Source organism: Herpailurus yagouaroundi, unplaced genomic scaffold, assembly GCF_014898765.1.
Source record: "Herpailurus yagouaroundi ecotype Mexico unplaced genomic scaffold, PumYag 164, whole genome shotgun sequence".
Classification (NCBI taxonomy): Eukaryota; Metazoa; Chordata; class Mammalia; order Carnivora; family Felidae; genus Herpailurus; species Herpailurus yagouaroundi.
Genome location: NW_024412405.1, coordinates 16,019,704 through 16,042,836, shown reverse-complemented (window position 1 = coordinate 16,042,836; position 23,133 = coordinate 16,019,704). Strand labels below are relative to the sequence as shown.

Here is a 23,133-nt window from a genome sequence, read left to right as displayed (position 1 = left end):
GAAAGAAAGAAAGAAAGAAAGAAAGAAAGAAAGAAAGAAAGAAAGAAGAAAGAAAGAAAATTAAAGACTAGATTTATGCTGCTGGTATTTGTGCTATGGCATTAGGAAGTCAGCCAAACACTCAAAAATGGACATTTTAATCACTAACTCTATGCTTTTGTTTACCCAAATACATCACGTTTTGAAGGCCAAAAGTCTTATTCATCATTGATTTGTCATGTTTGAGGTCTAGATGAAGATCTTGACACTATTTGTATTTGATCCCTATTTTTGTAAAGACATTTAGTTTTAACATGTGAAGAACTATATCTGGCTTGATAGATTACTTGGTTTTAAAAATATCGTTAATACTCAAAGCTGTTACAATTTTCATGAAAGCAAATAAACAAAACGTGTCTGAACAACACTGGTAAGCCAGATGTGCCCTGCCAGCCATTGGCTAACTTATCTGATAAGCCCAGGGCAACCCTGAGGTAACCTGCAGACTGCTGTTTTTTTGGATCGTAGGAATCATTTATTTCCTACAATGTACTCAGAAATTTCCCTCACTTCTGGCCCAGCCTTCCAAAATAGAAGGTCGACAATCGAACTTTCTTCATTCACTACCGTTCCGTGCCCAGGTCAGTTCGGGCTCCCAAATCCCACACAGGAGCCCCACTCTAACACAGGACAACAGGAAATGACATACAATTTCAAAATCCAAGGTGTCACAGTCTCCCACGAGCTGGGTTAGGAACAGCTAACTATCCAAACAAAATAAAACAAAAAATAAAAAAACAAACAAAACCCTACAAATATTTACACAAATATAAATCTTTTGTTGAAGTCCAAGGTACAAAGTTAGGAAAATAAGCTCTACCTGGTCAGCAAATGTACTCAGGTTTTAAACAGAATTGTCTTATCTCAGGGGTAATAAAATCTGCCCCTGATTTCTGACCTGCTTCTACAGAGTATTACTGACTCTAGCCACCACGGCTCAAATGGAAGGTTCTGTTCTCGTCTCTCCCCAGTTTCTCTGCATCAGACTCCACTGGAAAAACAATGAAGTTCTAACCCAATGGTTCACATTTCTGAACTCTTGCTTACAAAACCAACAAAACTATCACTGTCTTACAGAAAAAGCAATCAAACATGCGTAATATGGATTAAAAAGCTCACATGGATAACTGTAATCCCATTATGTCTATATCGATTTGATTTTAACTCTCCAAAAAATGCATAATCATATACGTATCTTTAGTAAGGGGTAAACACACACACACACACTGCACAAGACAGTCTTAATCTGAATATTCTGATAAATGGAAAGTTTAACTCCCTATTCAGGAAGGTATCTCAGTTTTAGATTTCAGTTTGCGTTCTATTCGTTACTATGTAAATCCTGCCAAGTTCTTTCTGGCTCGGGAATACCTGATGTAGAGGATATGCAGACTGGGAAGGCCCACATCTCCTGCAAGATAATACCAAGGGGAACTTCTTGACAAGGAAATTCCCAGTCCTTTTAAAACTCAACCGTTTCAATTAAACTCACCTGTTACATTCGGAAAGCCTCAGGATCTGTGAGCTTCTGTGAGCTTCCCCGGGGCTGCCAGAGTCAGAACATTTTTACCCAAAGAACCAGATGTGAGACATTAAAACGGGGCGGGCTTCCTGATGCCAGGAGCTGATTCTGCTACTGACATCAGAAACAAAGGCAACAAGGCAACCTTCTAGTATCTCAGTTCCGAAAGAGGCTAACGACACTCTTTAGAAGAGTTTCTAAAGAGGTCTGAAAGTTGTTTCCCTTTTAGATTCCCATGCAATTGGGAAGGTGCCGCTTGTTCACACAGGTAATATTCGTGATAACCTGTATGTTTTCCCTAATACTTAAAACTTTTAAATTTCTCAGAGGACTGAGTCAATGTAGGTAAAATTTCCTTTAAAAAACTCTCACCCACCTGAGAAAGGCCAAACAAAAACCAGATAAACTACTTAAGCAACGCCACGAGGTGAGTCAAACTGATTGTCATTTTGACCTTGCTTTGCTTTAATTCAGGAGCCTATTTAGAAATGTAACAAGCAACCCTCTTCATTCGGCTCAGCTAGCAGAGCTAATAGGCTTCTAATTAATTTCCAGAAGATTGCTGTTATAACTAACAGGTTTTAAACATTTGGTTGATTGGGGAAAATGAATTGAATATAATGTATTTGATTTGGAAAATTAGTTTTCATTCTATGTGCTTACCCTAATAGTGTTTATTTTAACTTTACATGATTCCATTAAGAGTCTCAGAACACCACTGGGTTGTTTTTATCCTTACGGAGTCCTAACCAACTTAAAAAAAAAAAATGTAATCAATTTACATTTTGATTTTTGTTGGCCTTTATTTGAGGGCAGGTTAAATTCATTTTTGTGGCTTTAATAAAAAAAAAAAAAATCTTCGCTTGCTAATATAGCAAAGGGCCCAAATACTTCAAAATGATCCTAGTGATACCTCAGTCAAAAGTCTGCTCATCTCATGCAAATCCTTTGGAGAAAGGCCTCTGCACACAAAGTAAGATGAACCAGTTACTGCATTGTTTATGAAGTTTCCCTTGATTCCTCCTGACAACCATTTAAACAACGAATGTTGGGAAATGTCCCTCAAAGAATCAACAACAATGGCAGGGATCAGAGCTTTTATATTTAGCTAATACTATTTTTAAAAGGAGAAAATATTTCTTCCTGAAGGGATTATGGGAAGCCTTATTAAAGACACCTGCAACAAAACAAGTGACAATAGATCTTTATCATAATTGATAACTGAGTTATCCTTTAGACAAAACTCCTTTCTTGGAGACAATAACATCGAGATTTACCTCTGCTATTAGAGTCAAGAAATCAGCTAATCGGGACTACTGGTATTCCACCAGGATAAGTCTCACCAAGATTAAGTGAGCAGATAATAAAAAGGCCCTTGTCTCTCTGGTTAAAGAGAAGTACAATGAGATTAGAATTTTCTGAGGCTGCTCAGAATGTTTTATAATGAACTCAGGTGGCATCGATCCCTGTGTCTCCATACATCATTCAGAAAGAGGTGGGGTGACTCTAATTATGAGGACCAACTATGTGCTGAGCACGCAGTGGGACAGCCCACCTTTACAAACTCGGCCTCTGCCTAACTTGCACTTGCAAAGAAACAGAATCTTTCCCCAGATCTTCTCAAAGCAATAAACAATCTCTGTCAAAATGTGACTCTGTTTTAGTGAAAGATTGCTTCTTGGGGATAAATTACACAGCAAAACCCAGCAGGGCACATCTATACAATAAGCTTGCAGAAGAGGGAAGGAAAAATCAGAGATCTTCGCAGTAAAAGTACTCTGCCTCGGAGTCTCCTTTCTTCACGCCAGTAACAGCGCACGTCTTTCCTCGTTGGCTACACTGTCTGCAGGCAGATATTCATTGCTCCGTTTCCCCTGTGACTCACAGAAATGCCTGTGGTCATTTCGGGCCTATTACTGATTTTTATGACATAGCTAATTTTCCAAATTAAGTAATTCTGGCTCCTTTTATAACAATGGCTCCAGAAAAATCCCTAAGTTTTGACTGGAAGCATATCTGGGCATTGAAAAAAAAGTGTGGGGAAGGGGCGACAGTCGGGTGGAGGAGGAACCATCAGGATGAAGTGATAATTGCAGACCTCAGTGGTAGCATTTCTACTTCCTGGCCTTACAATGAGTTCATGATTAGACCACTGAGGAGAGTGAAACACAAGGTCATGAAATATTAGCAACAGCAGCAGCGATTTTAGAAAATGTGCATGCAGTTGTTGATAAATGCACTTCATTTAAAAAAAAAAAACAAAAAACAAAAAACAAAAAACAAAACCCTTGGAAATGAAGAAGAAAGTCCCCTGGCCTGAATCACTGAAAAGTAGACAGAATTAAACAGCAGGAAAAGCATCCCATGTGTGCAGCAACACTGAGCAAGCAGATGAGGCATGAGATGACCCAACATACTTCTTCAGAACCTCAAGTTCACAGACAAAACAAATGCTGTAGAGAAGGTATCTGCAGGATTGCTGGGTTTAAAACACACACATATACATACACACCTTAAGACTTAGCACAATCAGCGTGTGAAAGAAAAGCTGCCTAGAAAAACAAGAAAGACATTTTCTGAGATGACTCTGATCCTGTACTCAAATTATTGGCTTAAATGTACTTGCCTTTAAAGGCTTTGTATCTACAATAACTGCTCTCTATTGTCCTTGCTAACGAAGTATTATTTTCACCTTATTATTACTAATCTCTTCTTTGTCAGTAACCACACCTGGTTTTATCCCCCAAAAACGGTGCAGTAAATATTTGTCCTTTGTGGTAACACAATGCATAATTTAGTTAATCTAGGCTATCTTTCCGTGCGAGGTGACTGTTTCTATATTATGAAATGTGTTCACGGTCGAGTGAGATCCATGCCAGATGCCTGGAAGGCAGACGGAGAGCCGCTTACCAAGCTTGTAGCTGCTTCGAACCCACCTTGACATGACTCTGTAGCCGCTCCTACACCCGGGGTATTACTCATGTGAACTTGGCCTCCGAATCAGACCACACCTTCCTCTTACCACCACGGCCTTTACGAAGATAACTCGACTTCGTCAGGCCGAAGGGCCCACCCACGGCCCCCAAGGAAAGGACTGGAAAGAACAGGAACTGCAGTTCCCATGCGAGAACTTGGTGTCACTGCCAGCATTACCTGAATGAAGTCCAGAAACGTCAGGGGCAGCAAGTCGTCCATGTGCCCGATGTCTTTGGAGAAGCGGTTCAAAATCCCTCCTACAACAACAGGACGCGAGACATTACTCACTTCCCCAGGCCGGCCCTTTAAGAGAAACGATTCACAGACAAGTCAAAACATTTGAAACGTATATGTATTTAATGTATCACGCGTTCATACGAAATAAGCCGATGTCAGCGGTGAAGAAAAAGAAGACAGGATGATACCCAAAGAGAAACAAAGATACCACCAACGGCAGTGGGCAAGGAGTTGAAATTTGGCCGACTTTTGATAAAATGGAGGTGAAAAAAACGTTACAGCGGTACAGGGAAGGGTTGGTGGATTTTAGAACATTCCCTCCTTTTATTTTTTTTAAATTTTTTTTTTTTCCCAACATTTATTTTATTTTTAGGACAGAGAGAGACAGAGTATGAACGGGGGAGGGGCAGAGAGAGAGGGAGACACAGAATCGGAAACAGGCTCCAGGCTCTGAGCCATCAGCCCAGGGCCTGACGCGGGGCTCGAACTCCCGGACCGCGAGATTGTGACCTGGCTGAAGTCGGACGCTTAACCGACTGCGCCACCCAGGCGCCCCAAACATTCCCTCCTTTTAGATGCCATCTAGGATGCCCATTCGGGGGCTGAGTTGGTAAATAAACAATTGCAAAATACATAAACTGACCCCCAATTGTTATACTAATTTTGCTTTAGTAATCAGAATTTTGCTAAGTGGTATTTTTTAAACAGATGTAATTATAACCTCTCTTTTCCCCCCCCCTCAGGATGGTTCACGGCATCTCACATTTTGGCAAATGTTGGAATCCTGCCATTCCCCAGTTGTGAGTTTTCTACTAGGATTGTAAGTTGCTTTTTTCTGCGGTACACCAAGTGTGACACGGACTCATTCTTAGATTTCCAACACAACCAGAGGAACGTAGGCAGGAAAGAAGAAATATTACTTAATGCTTAAAGGTGGTTTCTTATTACTCATTGTATATCCCTTCTCAGAATCCATGAGAACAGGACATCCTAAAGGCTTGAGAACTGGAATGTGCGAACAAACTTTCAATAAATATCTAGTCTTTTAAATGAGAAGATTTAAAGGAAACGGAAACTACACACACACACACACACACACACACACACACACACACACACAGCCTATTTTGGTGTAAGCAATTCCTGAGAAATGCGTTTGTCTAGGTCCCTGAACTTCTTTTGTACTGGAGGCTTCAGGAAGCCAGACTGCAGGGGAGATGTGTCAGAAGTGACTTCCTCCGGGCCCTTCATACTAAGCTACAACTGGACGCTAAAGGGCCAGAGGCTGGCAGCCGAGCCTCCACTGCCAGGAAGCAGGGAAGCCCAGGGTCACTCAAGCAAAGAGCTGGAACGACTGAAGGCTTCACTAGGCCACCGTGACACTCCCAGGCCTCCATTTTCCTGACTCAGGTGTAGGAAATACAGACTCCAGAAAACAGCTTCTTATAGTGACACTTTTGGTAGGCTGGGTGACAGCTTTTCTGAGCCTCTAATAATACCTCCTTGAGAGAGTGATTCGGAGGATTAAATGGGCTCATGCACGTGAAAGAACCTAGTCGCAATGCCAGGTACATTATCAGGTGCTCAAAACCAAACACCAAGGTAAGAGAATTGCTGTTACCCACAGGATCTGCAGCTAGTCTCCTGAGAAAGTCTGACAACCGGGCACTGTCAGGTCAACCTGTTAAAATGCACATTCAGTAGCTTCAGGCTGGAGCTGAAGATTCTGCGTTTCTAGCTCACTTGGCGGCGTGGGGGGAACGCCCTTGCTGCTGCTCTCCAGACTACACTTTGAGGGGCCAAAGGTTAAGTGATTGACCAGTTGTGCTTTAGAAACATTAAAATTAGACGGGCAGTTTCCCACATATTCTTACAGATTTTGTGGACTACCTAGTTACTTTTTAACTTCCCAAAGTACCAATACCAAGATAAGAAAAACATGCATCTAAAAACGCTAAAAGACACAGTTTAAAACACTGGTCATTTCTTCAAAGGAAAAGTACCGCTTTTCAACACAGTCAGGACTCAGAACACTGCAAAAGTATGGTTCAGCTTAAAAAATACTGAAACCAATGGGGCGCCTGGGTGGCTCAGTCGGTTGAGCGTCCGGCTTCGGCTCAGGTCACGATCTCAAGGTCCGTGATTTCGAGCCCCGCGTCGGGCTCTGTGCTGATGGCTCAGAGCCTGGAGCCTGTTTTGGATTCTTTGTCTCCCTCTCTCTCTGCCCCTCCCCTGTTCATGCTCTGTCTCTGTCTCAAAAATAAACGTTAAAAAAAAAAATTTTTTTTTTAAATACTGAAACCAATACTCAAGTTGTTGTTGTTGTTGTTGTTGTTGTTTTTAAGATGAAAAAGCAACAGAGATGAATGATATGTGAAAATCATCCTCTTTACCTTCTACCAGAAGCAGGAGTCTTAGGGTCTGAGAGAACCAGATTGGCGCACAGCATAAAATACAAGGAGAACACAAACAACTGAGAAAAACCAACTCTCCCAACACAGCTACTACAATAAGTGAACTGAACTAGATGTCAAAGACTGTCAAAACCCTAAACTCTCATTCACCAGGAGGCAGAGTCCAGAAAATGTGAGATTAGAAGAGTCAATAAATTACTTCCTTGCTCCAAGAAACAATTAATGGGACGAATGGTGTTTGCAGACTATTTCATCTGGCCCTGCCATAGACTGTTACAGTCAGAGCTGTGATTTCAAGTTCATGGCCTCATAGTTCTAAACTTTTCTCAAAGGTCCCCAAATCAAATCCGCATGATGAATTCCCTTCACACACATGCCATGCCTCTGCATCCAAATGGCATCTGGCCTGCTGGAACATCTCCAGGGATGTAGAGGGAAGGGGGATTCATGATAAGGAAGGGGAGCCCAATCCATTTTCAGATTCTGTTCTGTTAGGCAGGGCTTTCTTACATTAAACCGAATCTTGCCTTTTCCTAGAACATGTAACCCTCTGCTTATTCTGCTCTTAGAACCACATGGAATGTATCTAATTTCTCTTGACATGACAGCCCTTCAAATGCTCGAAGAAAGTTACTCATATCCTTTCCAGAGTGAGTCCCCGGTGCCTCAATTAGCCCTCATACAGCACAGTGTCCCATCTTGGCCATCGTGTCCTGCCCAGACTCAGATGGCCGGTCTCAGTGAATGCCTTGTGCCCGTGATTAAAATCAATAGCTCAGGCATCATTTGATTACCTTGGGGCAGACTCGTAACACCATCTTCCCTACTCTGCACAGGATAAATAACCTATCTTGAGGCCAACAAGCACAGTCCATTCTGGTGGCCAGATCGCATTTTAGACTCACATATAATGAAAATCCACATTGTACAGGTAAATTCGGGGGAACAACTGGGCAGTATGTATGAACAACTTTAAGAGTGCATCCCTTGCCTGGGTGGCTCTGTCGGTGAGACATCTGACTTCGGCTCAGGTCATGATCTCACAGTTTGTGGGTTCAAGCCTAATGTGAGGCTCTGTGCTGACAGCTCAGAGCCTGGATGGAGCCTACTTCAGAATCTGTGTCTCCCTCTGTCTCTGCCCCTCCCCTGCTTGCACTCTCTCTCTCTCTCTCTCAAAAATAAAATAAACATTAAAAAAATTTTTTTCTTTAAAGAATGGATCCCTTATGACCTAGAAATTCCATTTCCAGGGAGTGAATAAAAAATGCATCGAATATGTTCAATGTGGGTCATTCAGCCAGTGAGACGTAGGAATTTGAACAGTAAGTCTGAAACAAGTGTTTAATGTATTATGTGCAATTTAAATTTTTTTTATCAGTGCTCTTTTTCTACAGTAACTATGTATGACTTGTGTAAGGAAGTAAGTTGGGGAGGGGAGAGAAAGCCTGGGAACAAAGGGCAGGGTGGGCAGAGACCTCCCTTGAAGTCCACACCACCAGAGAACCAACCAGGGTCCTCCTAACTGTTCTGTCCATAAGACAGGAGCTCAGGAAAGAGGTCATCAAACTTGTCCAAATACAAATTTTTAGCGATCTTATTTTAAGAATGGACTCTACAGTCTGAAGTGGAGTCAACCACCTATTAGTCAGTGGAGTTCTGATATCTCTGTCATACCCAGGATACCTCAGCCTCCTTATAACCAAACTGTAATGTGAAACTTCGAAGCTCCCAGGTCTAATGTGGGCCCTATTCTTTTCATGTGTTCTTTTTAATTTTTTTTAATATTTATTTTTGAGAGACAAACAGCATGAGCGGAAGGAGGGCAGGGCAAGAGGGAGGGAGACACAGAGTCTGAAGCAGGCTCCAGGCTCCGAGCTGTCACCACAGAACCATGAACTGTGAGATCATGACCCGAGCTGAAGTTGGATGCTTACATGACTGAACCACACAGGCACTTCTTTTTATTTTTTTAAACAAAAAAAGAAGGCGTGTTTAGGTATCATAAAATATTGAGATTTATTGAGGTATATACTTTACATCATATGATATTCACCCGTTTCAGGAATACAATTCAATGAATTTAAGTAATGTTACTGAGAAATACAACCATCGCCAAAGATTAGCTTGAAAACATTTTTGTTCCCCTAGTAAGATCCCTCATGCCATTTACAATGACTTTCTGTTCCCACTCCTAGCCTCAAGCAACAACTAATCTTCTTTCTTTCTCTATAAATTTGCCTTTTTGGGACATTTCATACAAATGGAATCATACAGTATGTTGTCTCTTGTGTCTGAATTCTTTTACTGAGCCCAACATTTCTGGGTCCATCCATGCTACACAGTATGTCAGTAGTTCCCTCTTTTTTTTTTTTAATGTTTGTTTATTTTTGAGAGAGACAGAGAGATTGTGTGAAGGAGGGGCTGAGAGAGAGGGAGACAGAAGATCTGAAGCAGGCTCTGAACTAACAGCAAAGAACTCGATGTGGGGCTCAAACCCACAAACTGCGAGATCGTGACCTGAGCCAAAACCAGGAGTCAGGATGGTTAACCAACTGAGCCACCCAGATGCCTCAGTAGTTCCTTTCTTCTGATCTGTATTCTTTGGCACCGAAGTGGTCATGAACATTGGCACAGAAGGCCCCATCAGGCCATGCCACACCTGACCTAAAGGGTGAAAGTAGATGTGTTTCATGAGGAGTTCTTGGATATTTGGAACTTCTTTCCAGTGCTCATGTGTAGCTTCATGGAAAACTCTAGAACCTAATTATTTGGATAAAAATCGGCCACTGGTTGAACAGCCCTGCAGAGTCAGAAACGAGGAGCGCTGGGTCTGGGCCGGCTTATGAGTGTGGTGGAGCGCAGAGGGCAGGGTGGGGAGGACAAGCAGAACCGCTGGCCGGTGAGAAGGGGGAGCTAGCGCCTGCAAGCAGCCTGTGGCCAAGAGAGGCCACGGTCTCTCCAAAAGGGCAGAGAGAACAGACCCATACCTGGCAGGTACAACGCATCGCGATGGGGTGGAGACGAGCGTTCGGTGGAGCCCAGAGACGGTCCCCGGGCTGAAAACTTGTGTGCGGCATGAGGGAGCAGGACAAGCATGGACTTTCTGCATCATTCTGCACAAACCAGTGCAGCCGAGACAGCACAAGAACAGGAGTGGGAACTAAGGAAGTTTGGGAACTCAATGTTTCCATCACCTCTGGTGTCAGAACAGGTCGTCGACATGGCAGCTGCTGCAGGAATGGCCTGAAGCGCAGCAGGAATCAAGAAACCGTCAGCGGGAAACACGCAAAGTGCTTGTCCTCTGACACCCGGTAGCCACCGGTCTTTAAGCAAGTCCTGCAGTGCCCGCTTACACACAACCCCTCATCTGTGAACAGGAGATGAGAATACTTGCCTCCACTGCACCACAGGATAAATGAGACTGCGCTTGTGAAGGTGCCCTCTCAATTGTGATGTGGCAGGGTGTTGTCCGCGTTATCAACAGGGGATTTTACAGCTTTTAGGAGGCGCGCAAGGTCACCAGGGCTAGTAATTTCCAAACCGCGTCTTGTCAAGAGTCTGAGATTGCACAGAGGTGCCTGGAAGAAGGAGGTGGCAGAGGAGGCGGAAGCCAACCTCACTCAGCTCCAGACACCCCACCCTTCCCCAAGCTGCCCCTAAACAGGCTCCCTTCCATCATCTGGACACACAGACAGGGGCGGCCTTTGAAGAAAGGGTTTTGAAGCTAACAGAGACGTTCAAATCCCTACAGATGAAGCTCCTTGTGACAGAGAGGAGGACCCACGGTCCAGCCTTGCTCAGGGTGACACAGTGATATTTCATAAGGGGCAGGTGTTCCTGCCAAGCCATCCTGGGATTTCCACACATCAGAAAAAGGAGACATGACAAAGTCTACTTTTTTCTAAGGACACAGCCATGGACCACCTTTCTCTTTTCCTGGTTCTCTTCCTAAACTCTACTCACTTTCCTTCTAATGACTTCCTGTTTGCTTATGCATATCAAATCTTATCTCCACTCCTGATCTTCCAGGGCTTCCTTGGGGCACCTGGGTGTCCTACAAAACATCTTAAATTCGACACATCTAAACTGAACAGAAGCCTTTGAGGTTGGCCCACAAATCCCCACGTCCAACTTTTCCAAATTTGCCTTAGACTTCTGCCCAAACACCAGAGTGAAAACTTTTAAGTCATTTTGACTTATCTCTACCTCACCTAAATTACTAGCAGGACCTAACTTTGCATTTAAAATAGTCCGATGGAGATCCTCAATTTTTTTATCTGGCAAATCCAATCTGTCAAAGCTTTGAGGAACAGTGATGCAAGAAGGGACAGAAGAGAGGAACCCTCCTGGCCTCCCATCCATCACACCCAGCTGCATTCTTGCTCTCATGGGGGCCTTCCCTCTCTCCCACTCACCCGCCAAGAAGGCCCTCCCTCCTTGCTCAGTCCCATCCGTCCAAATTTCTCAGCCCTTTCTCCTCCATGAAACCCTTGCTGACAAACGCAGCTCCTAGACATGTGCCGGTCACTCGACCTCCTCCATCTTTATCGGACAGGCTCAGGAGACCTGGGCCACCCTCTCAGGAACCCGCCACAGGCCTGGCCACAGTTAACAGACCCAAGGGGCATGGGGTGACTGAGCCACTGACTAGCTGAGAACCTCGAGGCCAGAGAGAGAAGCAGGAAAGTGGGACAGACTCCTCACCCAAGCCGAGGAGCCTGGGTACATGCAGGAGCCCCAAGACAAAGGGCCCAGCTCCTGGGAAAGTGGGCCCTGCTTCGGCTCCGTGGGATGCCTGCTTCCTTGCAATCACACTTTTGAATTTGGGTGCACCCCGTCCCTGTCATCCCAAGTGCCCTGACTAGAACTGTCACCATAGGTCCAATGAGAGATTTGCTTACTAAAATTAGGGAAATGATAGATTTTGTAAAGTTTAATGTTCAAATTCCTAATTACCCTTTTAGGTAACAAACGCTTTATTTATTGTAATCATTTTAGCAGAACCTCTTTCACGTGAACTACAGATTTTCTGTCTTTGCAAACAAAAGATACAGAGCATAAAATACTCTTTTCTTGACAACCCAGAATGAACATTCTGAACGTCGATGGTTTGACGGTTTCTAAACATGGCGCTGTCTTCTGGGGCTGCTTGAGGTTACCTGAGACACACTCCTGCACCCTCCGCACCCCATGGTTCTAGATTACAGAGCTTTCACAGCCAATACATTTTGCTGCTGTACAGAGCCTGCCTCTGACCTCCACTCTTACTTTTAGCGACGAGGACTGCGGCGACCCCGCAACCGAGCAGGGCCTGAAATAGCACTCAATACGCCCTCAGCAAAGACATAAGCAATTTTCACGGTCTAAGGCACAGTTTTTCTGACACTTTATTTGATGAGAGACTATTCCAGCTTGCTTCCAGATTCCCTCTAGAGTCTGGGGATATTCTCGGAACATCTCATAAATCCATTCAGCGGTCTAACTGTTTTTCAAGTATATTAGTCCTACATTCACAGCTAGGCTATACACCCTCTGTAAACAGAAACCACATTTCACACACGACCTATATAACAAAATGTCAAGTGCCCGGCGGGTGCCCAAACGGGATTTGCTAATAAAATGCCATAAACCCAGTGACTTTCCAACCTTTTTTCTTTTTTAAAGATGGACTCTTACACAAAAATATAAACAAATGTATAAAATAAAGGTCAGGAAAGCAGCTCACACTAAAGACAAGATGGTGAGACCTGGAACCCACTCAGTGGCCTCTTCCTGCATGTCAATCAAGGGACACAATCAGAGGTGCGTTTTGGTCATGAGGGATCATACTGATGCTCTTGTCTTCTTTGAGCTATGAACACGTCAGCAAACTCACCAGGACGTTGAGAGCGGATGAGTCTCTGAGTGGCATCAGATCAGAAACAGCCCAACACTCATCAGAACAATGCTTCCCAAACTTTAATCTGTACACGAATCTCCCACAGACCCGGTCAAAATGTAGATTCTCAAGAGCTACGGGTGCTGCCTGACATCTTGTGTTTCTAATAGCTCCCGGGTGATGCTGGTGCTGCTGGCCCACGGATCACTCTCTGAGTAACAAGGAAGAATCTGGAAAGTTCCTTCTGTCTCAAGAACCTGCGTGATAACCTTGTCACCTTTACAAGCGTAATTACTGCCCTTTTAAATTCCTTTTTTAAATGTTCATTTTTTATTTTGAGAGAGAAAGAGAGTGTGTGTGCGCCTGTGATCAGAGGAGGGGCAGAGAGAGGGGAGAAAAGGAGAGAATCCCAAGCAAGCTCCATGCTGTCAGTGCAGAACCCAACCCGGGGCCTGATCCCACAAACTGAGAGATCACGACCTGAGCCAAAATCAAGAGCCAGACACTTAACTGACAGAGCTCCCCCCCCCCCCCCAGGCGCCCCTAAATTCCCTTCTTTACCTTCAAGAGCTAAAAACCATTTGTCTCTTTTTCTATTCACACAAATTAAATTAGAACACAGGCATCCTTAGGACAGGGGGTTCTGTTTTATTCACTGCTGTTTCCCCGGGGCCTGACTGATGCCTAGCACATACAAAGCGCGTGAACATATTCTGAATGAATACATAAAACAAGTCCTTCTGCTATAAGTAACAAACGGTTTGTTTTCCAATTTCCGTCTCTTTATTTCAAGTGCTCGAAAACACTTTTTTGGCAGTGTTTTCCCATCTGGGGAAATTTATGTTGCAACATGAAGTGTCTGCTTTGTCATACTTGTCACTTTCCTTGTGCCGCTGTTGAACCAATTTGTCTGTGCTCCTTCAAAGGGTGTCTGAAATTTCCACTTGCAGAACGAGTTTTGGGTACAGCAATTTACAGAAGCCAACGTTGACACCAGGAAAGCACTAGAAAGTGAAGGAACCCAGTGTCTCAGAGGTGGAAGAGGGGAAGGGGACGCAGTCCACAGGGGTGGGTGGGGGGCAGCTGACAGAGAAGAAAGAGGGATGGCTGTGGAGCAGACGAACGTCACATGAGGCCGAGGAAGCAGGTGGCGGAGAGCACGTAGGAAGGGCGGAAGGAACATGCACACAGCAGAGGGGACACAAGGCACAGGTACGGGAAGGCCCCAAGGAAAAAGTGCTGGCCTGTCCATGGCCTCAGCTTATGGAATTTCTATAAAGCCAGGAATTACCCCTAAGAGCTCAAAGGTAAAATCACACAAGAGACAGCATTTAATGTGAACGGCAGCCTTCAAAAGGTGCATCCTTAACTCACAGCATCTTCTTAAGGCACCGAATGTGGCACCCAAGAGGTGCCTGAGAGGGTGACTTTAACCCCACACCGAGGGAGAAGCCTACTGTTCCCTATGGATAGCCCCTCAGAGGGCCCTTCGTCCTCGTCACAGCAAATACCGGGTAAACGCACCTCTAGTTGCTGGCTTTCCTCTGCCCTCCCCGACTACTTGCTTACGTGCCAGGAAAAGATGAACTGAGGTCCTGGGAGCAGGTCCAAGGTGTGTCTCCTGCTCGCTCTAGTGGCAGCAGTTGAAAGAGTCAGGGAAAGGGGCACTGGGTGACTCAGTCAAACATCTGACTCTTGGTTTCAGCTCAGGTCAAGATCTCATGGTTTGTGAGATCAAGTCCAGCACTGGGCTCTGTGCTGACAGCATGGAACCTGCTTGGGATTCTCTCTCTCCCTCTCTCTGCCCTTCCTCAGCTCTCTGTCTCTCTCTCAAAATAAATAAATATTAAAAAAAAAAAAAAAAAGACTAGGGAAAAGCCACAGGTATATAAACCTAAGGGATACACCAGTCTGCCCGGTGTTTGCCTGTCACCTAATGTTCTGGGATTTTTAAATCTCCTGGGAGTTGAGACAGAATCAGGACTGCAGTAAATCAACTAGGGATCTCAAGTTCTCCTCTAGTGATATAAAAACATGCCTTTCTACTTAGGGCATGACCTCACGGTTCTTGAGTTTTAGCCCTGCTTCTGTTGCCCTGCTGTCAGCACAGAGCCTGCTTCAGTTCCCCGATTCATGCATGCTCTCTCTCTCAAAAACAAACCTATTTTTTTAAGGTATAAAAATGTGCCTTTCTAGAATAACCACGCTGCATTGCCAAAGTCCAGTGGTCACCTGCCTTGTCATATAATTAAGACATTAAAAATAGTTAAAATTAGTTGAAATTAAAAATTTCAAGGTTTCGGGGCGCCTGGGTGGCGCAGTCGGTTAAGCATCCGACTTCAGCCAGGTCACGATCTCGCGGTCCGGGAGTTGAGCCCCGCGTCACGCTCTGGGCTGATGGCTCAGAGCCTGGAGCCTGTTTCCGATTCTGTGTCTCCCTCTCTCTCAGCCCCTCCCCCGTTCATGCTCTGTCTCTCTCTGTCCCAAAAATGAATAAAAAACGTTGAAAAAAAAATTTATAAAAAAAAAATAAAAATTTCAAGGTTTCATTACATAACTTGACAGACTGGGGGGAATGAGTTTCAAAAGGATGGGTGTGTTCTTCCTTTGCCTAATGGGATCGTTCTCATCTCTTTTCCCTGGAAGACAGCAGGTGGACTGTCCAAACAAGATGACTTATAAAATCCCACTGTCTTCGAGACCAAGGGCAGTATTACCATCTGTTTTCTATATACACCTTCAAGTCTGCCTCCAGGTCACCACATTCTTACTCTGTACCCTACCCGCTGGTAGGCAACCAAGGAAAATATCTTTAACCCCTACTCACTGCTTGCCATTTAGGTTTAAAACCTGTTTGGTGTCTCTCGGGGCATTTTATAATCTAACTTGGAAGCAGGTTAACAGGACACACAGACATGAGTGCGGTGTCTGCAGTGACCAAGAACTCCGTGAGCACACACCCAGAGGGCAGGGAGCATGCAGAAGGCAGCAGCACAGGGTGTCACCAGATGATGTGAGTTACAGGGTCAGCCTGACAAGTTTTCACGGTGGAGTCACCGCCCGACAACATGGAAGGAGGGCAGAGAAGGGGTTGATGGAGAATGGAGTTCGTCCAGGTAGGGGGAATGACATGTGTGAGGACTAAGAGGTGGGACAGGCAAAAGGAAGACAAATATTTGCCTAGTTGATAGGAAGAGCATGACCTAAGGTGTGCGGAGACAGGAGAGCGCCTGGGTGCCAGGAGTGGGAAAATCCAGATGTTGGGGAAGCTGCAGTGAAAATTCCCTGTGGTCAGAAAGAGATCTAAATGCTCTCTTTCATCAGGGCCTCTTCAAAGCCACGACTGTAAGGAAGAAGTGCTGACACAGGGAAGAAGTGGAGTCAGGATGGAGGGACGTCTTACATATCCAGCCCAGGCTGGGAAAATGTCTGATGAGTGCTACAGAAGATGTCCCGGGACTAATTCTGTTCCAGGCTCTATATGCACAGACAACCCCCCACACTGACTCATCCCAGAGCCTTGTGCTACACATCAGAGATGTAGTCAGGATTTCCTCCTGTGGTTGTTTTGGTTCATCTATGCTTAGTTTCTAGAAGGCCACCACCCACTACCACCACCCGGGCACCAAGTAAGTGCTGGAAACTGTGAAGCACGCCATACACATCATCTCAAAACCATATGCAAGATACAGTCCCTATTTTACAGATGAGACAGAAAGAAATTAACTCAAGGACACTCAGCTGTAAGGTAGGCAAGCCAGGACTCGTGCCCAGGGTGACAGAGATCCAGACAGTTCAAGGCAACATATCAATGACACGGAGTGACTTTACTGGACACGTTCGAAAGCTCTACTAAGCATCTACTGATAAGGATGAACCCATAAAGTTACAGGCAGGGCCAGTATAAAGTGTGATGACCAAACCAGGCTCATCCTGACTGGCTAACGCCTGCTCTACTACATGCGAAACACTTTGAATATCAGTCCCGATTAAAAGAGTTCCAGGAATTCTCTCTTGGCTAACCATAATTAAAGTAAATCATTTAAAATAACTCCACCTCAAAATTAAATTACATAAGTTACTGTAAGCTGAATGAAAAGACTAACAAGGGAGCAAATGAACGAGAAAATGGAATGAGGACACCGAGTCTAATAAAACACAGGACTGATCAGGAAAGTCCAGGGGTTTGAGATCCACCCCATTCCAAACCTTAACCGGTTGTGTGGCCCTGGGGCAAGTCAAACTGCCTACTGAGATTTATGTGGAGAAATATGGTTAGGAAATTAACCTGGAAGGCGTGATATACCTCACAAACTGCCCCGGGGAACAATTTTGTTGCAGTATCCAGAAATGCTTTGCACAGTAAGTAATCATTATTTTACACATCTTAAGTATTGAGAAGCAAAACGTTGGAAAATAGATCAGGCTAACTCCTTCACCCCAGACCTCACACATACATCACGCAGAAGTGTGGCCTCACAGCCCACATATGGTCAGCGATGTACAGACCATTGGACAGCAACAGGTAGAAAAATCTCTCAGACAGGGAACCTGAAACACCATGGGTCTGATGAAAGCTATGAAGCCCTTTCCACTGGAAAATGCCCACTCAAAAGATCTGCGTGATTTCAGAAGATTGCTAAAGCATGAACTATAGGAAGTGAAAGGGCCATGGAGTTAAGTGGCTCAGTCAGGAACCTCTGATTCTAAGAAAACAGGAAACCACCAATCACTTGACTTCTCCTGCCATAGGAACGCACGACTCTGTCTCCAGGAAGGATTTTTTCCTGGCCCAGGGTACCCTGTCATTCAAGGCTGGGTGCATAGTGTCTACTTACTGTCTCCAGAGGCATGAGCACTGGGGCGGCCCCCCCCCGCGTGGGTGGTAAAAACATGGAGCAGTCTCACCCCTGGGATGTGTTTCCACAGAGGTGGTGATAGCAATACCTGTTCATGAAGCATTCACCTTGGCAAAGAAGCCCCTCTTCCACAAAGGCAAGTGTGAGATCCAAGAGCTGAGAAAACCCTGACTGGAAATTACCCTTCAACATGCAAAATCAACTCTTCCCATCTCCAGCACACATACCAGTTATACGTAATGCTCAAAAATAGGACAGCAAAACGTCTGGTGTGAGAACGTGACTAAACTTGAAGACAATGGGCCCTCCCACTCCCCACCCTATGTAAAGTAACTGAAGGTGTGCTGGAGACAGATCAACCAACACCCAAGTCTCCTCTGCGGCACATCATTTTAATATCCGGGAACCACCAACAGGTGTTACACAAAACTGGCTGGGCTGTGTTGAAGGTAAATGGACCTTTGTCTTAAAAAAAAAAGAAAAAAGAAAAGAAAAAGAAAAAAATTAAGAAGGAAAGGGAGGAGAGGGAGGGGAGGGAAGGAAAAAAGGAAGGAGGGAAACCATTAAAAAAAGGGAAAGGAATCATTTTCAGCTACTTTATTACATCTTCTAACAATTCAGAAAAAGTTGTCAGAGCTGGAAATAAGGCTCTAAGTGTTATAATTCTACTGTCTTGCCAGTTACAAAAAGCTTAGGGTACATGCTACCTCTCAGCCGCACAACTGTCTTTTTTGCACGTGGAACTGAGACCTATCCAAGTACCTTCCCCCTTCCTATCCAGCTTCTGTCCTGTTCAGAAGGACACTGGTATAAACCAGTCATCCGTCCGGTCCCTAAAACCAATAACCAGTTACCCGCAATCCTCATTCTTCTGGATTTTTCTGTAGCATCTCACATTCTAATAACCCTCTCCTTGAAATATGCATGTACGCTGGGGTGGAATTATTTTGCCCTGTAATATCCATCTCTTTACATTCCCGCTACCCTGCTCATTCCCCAAATACGACCACCACCCTTGTATTTTGAGGTTCTCACCTCTCCAAACTCTATTTCCCCACAATGGTCACTTCATCCCCTCTCTTGCTGTCAGCTCCTCCCCAAGGACAGACACGCCCAAACCAGAACCTGCCACTGCTGTCTTTTCTCTCCCTCGGCTCTTCACTGGCAATCATCCAGCTGGAGGTCTTCTCCCCTGGACATCTCATGCGTGTCCATGGGAAGAACACTGTAACTGTGAACTGAGGAAGTCAATACACCTGCTTAACATGTCTAACATAGGCCAGTAAGAAACTCATAAAGAATGTTAACATAAAAGAAAAGCTTTCCAGACTTACAGTATAAAGTCTGGGCTTCCCAAAACACTTTGATATATTAAGAGAAAAATTAAAACCCAGACTCTACTTGGATTTTTGATACTGAGGGACATTCCATGGGCTTTGAGAGCAGCCCCAGGAGTTGGCCTGTCAGCAACAAGGGGCAGAAAGGACGGAGCTGACTTCCACAGCACCGTGTGTGTTTTTACATCAAATAACTTAATCAGAACACAAACTGTTCTTAGATTTCTGCAGAGGTGTAATTAAATAACAATTCAATGCCAATTAATCACAGTCAAATAGGAGTCTGTCAGAGAAGAACTCTATACACACTAGAGGCTATTTAATGGTCAAATACTTGGCAGGAGCTTAGTTAAACAATGATTCATTAAACCCCCTCTGCCACACAATGGCCAGGCTGAATCAGAAGTGAAAGAATCGAAACTCTTTTGTTCTCCCATAAAAAGACATCAACCCCCTGTGCGTGATATTCTTTCCTTCCTCACTTAGCACGCTGCTCAAGTGCATGATTCAGACTGTGCGTGGCCGCTCGCAGGCACATGGGCGCGTGAGCCCTGGGGTCCCAGCATGCTAGCTAGGCAACTCTTTTCTTCCCGAGGGAAAAAGGAGAGAGCTGGACATTTGACCACCCCTCTGGGAAGCAGAGAAGCAGGGAAAAGAACAGCAGACTCAGAACCTACCTTCCAGCCCCAAGCAAAGGCCAGCATTGGCCATTTCGCTAGCGGCAGACGACTGCCCGCAATAAAAACCCTCGATCCACACAATTTGTCTGGCCAGCAAAAACGCGGTCAACATTTTTGGTTTCCTGCACCACCTACCTTATCAACTCGGTTCCTTTAAATTAAACATCCCTTTATAACACAACTGCCCGTGAAAACCAAGGTCCGTTTTAAGTTTGGTTGATAATTCCCAAAGACTTCTCATCACGTTTTCTCAGAGGGACTCTATTACCTTCCTGCAAGTTCATTTCTTCCTAAGGAGACTATCAAGAAAAACGACATAGCTCTGTAGGCTGGTTTTTGCCTACACTAGCATTACAAGTGCCTCCGTAGTCTCACTAATGCTGCTGTTTTTAAAATGCATGATTTTTGCCCTTCATTGTCGATTCAGATCTGAATTAGAGATCGCCGAGTTGGCTGAAAATGGGCTTTATGGTGTTATATTGCAGATACTGTCAATGATTCTATTTGTCTGTCTTCAGAGAGGAGTTTCTTAGGCTGGCTTTGTTAAATGCTGGGTCATCACTCGTTTTACCAAGCATTTGAAAGTAAGATTTAAGAAATTAAAACATTAACTACATTTCTCTTTAAGAACAGAATATATACTACATCTTACTTTCCAAAGTAATGTTTCACAAAATAAAATTTTTTTGAAGATCTATATCCTCTTCTCCCCACCCTCACTGTTGCATTTATTATAATGAATCAAAGCTAAATATACATGACATGGTTTTCATGAAAAAGTTAAGCAACGTCATGGAAAACTTATTAGCAAAATGTATTTCAACTTTGCTCATAAACTGGGCAATAGGAAATAAAGATCCACTTTTACAGGGTCTTGTTGGATATAAAATATTAAATTCATACGCAGACTATAACAGTGAATGCAGGATACGCTATATAGTGCTTCAGTAAATACATAACTATTAATCAAAATATGCAGTCTTAACACAGTAGCAAAAAAATAAAGCACGAAAAAACGGACTTTAATTATGAAAATTAAACCTATTTTTGTGATCCCTCTGACGTGAAACGCAAAATTTGTTCTATGCTGCTCAGATATAGCACACAATGATAAAGAGTCCCGTGTGTGTCTACTTCTCAGCTCAGCTGTGACACAGAATGATTTGCGGGGTGAGGGGGGAGGCACACTGCATCTGTACATAAACGTACCATGGCAAAACAAATTTTCCTGCAAATATAAGCAGTTTTACAGTCTATCAAAGTGGTGCCAAAAAGTAGATTTATTCACATTAAGTGCTGACGGGAATGAAACATTTCAGCAGTAAATAAAATACATTGTAACCCAATCGTCAAATCAATGAAGTCATTAAAAATAGACTATTCTTCAAGGAAATGGTAAGTTTAAGGGGGGAAAAAAAAACCTTTGGTCGCAACAGAGGATGTATCTGCAACACGGCTGACAGTCACTGATCTGGACCCTCTCTCTTCTCGTCTACCTACAAAGAAACGTCTTTGAGTTCCTTATCTTTCTTCGTGTGTATTTAGGCATGTAAACTGCGACATGGCATTTCCAGCTTCCCCACAGGCATCCTATAAATACAAATAAGAAAATATGACCTGCTTTTTTCCTACTTCTTCTTCTAGGCCCCAAACTGACAGAATATTATCACTTTTGTAGACTCTTGCAAATCGGCACAGTAGCGTTGGGCAGAAATGTGCTGAGATTATAATATCCATTTATCTAAACTGCCAGCATGTAACAAAATTCAGGTAGGGTGCTTGCCACCTAAATTAATTTACTACTTGAAAAAGACTTCTTATGCCAGGCCTGTCAAAAGGAAAACAGGAAAGGAGTTAAGAAACTGTAAATAAATCTAAACACGGTTCGCGTTTGATCTAATTTTCAAGTGTAGGATTAAAAAGGAGGAAGCGTGCCAAGAAAAGGCAACAGGAGGAGACTAGTAACAAAGAAACCTGCACTCTGAGCACAGAAGCCGCACGAGGGACCCGCATGGCCAGCCTGCTTTCAGGAATGTGCTACCCAACTGTTCCAGGGGAACTGGCACTTGCTACACTGGTGCCCAAAGCCACCTCCTATGATTTACTCAAGAAGATAAAGGGTCTGACCACCTCACACCCATTGGGATGGCTACTAAACAACAAAACAAACAAACAAACAAGCAAACACACACACACACACACACACACACACACACACACACACACACACACCAAAAAGATAAAACAACAAATGCTGGTGAGGATGTGGAAAAACTGGAGCCCTTGCACTGCTGGGTGGGAACGTGAAATGATGCAGCCACTGTGGAAAACACTATGGTAGCTCCTAAAGAAACTGAACAGAACTACCATATGATCCAGTAATTCCACTTCTGGAGATACACCCAAAAGGACCGAAAACAAGGTCTTAAAGAAATACTTGTACGCTCATGTTCATAGCAGCATTATTCACGATCGCCAGAGACGGAAGCAGTTCCTAGTGGTCATCAATGGATGAATAAGCACACAATGCGGCACACACACATACACGTATGTACACAGGAATGTTATTCAGCCTACAGAAAGGACATTCTGACACATGCTGCAACATAGATGAACCTTGAGGATATTATGTTACATGAAATAAACCAGTCACAAAAGAAGGTATGCTATATGATTCTACTCATATGTGGTATCTAGAATAATCACATTAACAGACAGAACGGTGGTTGTCACAGGCAAGGGCGTGCGCGTGGGGAGTTACTCTTTAATGGGAACAGAGTTTCAGTTAGGAAAGATGAAAAAATTTTGGAGATGGATGGTGGTGACACAGTACAACAATATGAATGCACTTAATGTCACTGAATGTGCACTTTAAAATCATTAAGATGGTCGGGGCGCCTGGGTAGCTCAGTCGGTTGAGCCTCTGGCTTCAGCTCCGGTCATGATCTCACAGTTCATCAGCTCAAGCCCCGCACCAGGCTGGCTGCTGTCAGCGTGGAGCCCACTTCAGATCCTCTGTCCCCCTCTGTCTCTGCCCCTCCCCCACTCGCATGTGCGTTTTCTCTCAAAAGTAAAAAAAATATACGTATTAAAAAATATACAGACTAGGGGCGCCTGGGTGGCGCAGTCAGTTGAGCGTCCGACTTCAGCCAGGTCACGATCTCGCGGTCCGTGAGTTCGAGCCCCGCGTC

General features: G+C 44.2%; 1 protein-coding gene across 3 annotated transcripts in view; it reads right to left on the bottom strand.

The window, feature by feature from the left end:
• The window catches only part of ABCC4 (ATP binding cassette subfamily C member 4 (PEL blood group)), a 265,767-nt gene that overhangs the window by 88,596 nt on the left and 154,038 nt on the right, over window positions 1-23,133 (bottom strand). For all 3 annotated transcript variants that reach the window (XM_040487238.1, XM_040487236.1, XM_040487237.1), the window contains one exon: window positions 4,715-4,794. In XM_040487238.1, coding sequence (XP_040343172.1) covers window positions 4,715-4,794 — 80 coding nt within the window. The remainder of the gene's footprint in view (window positions 1-4,714; window positions 4,795-23,133) is intronic.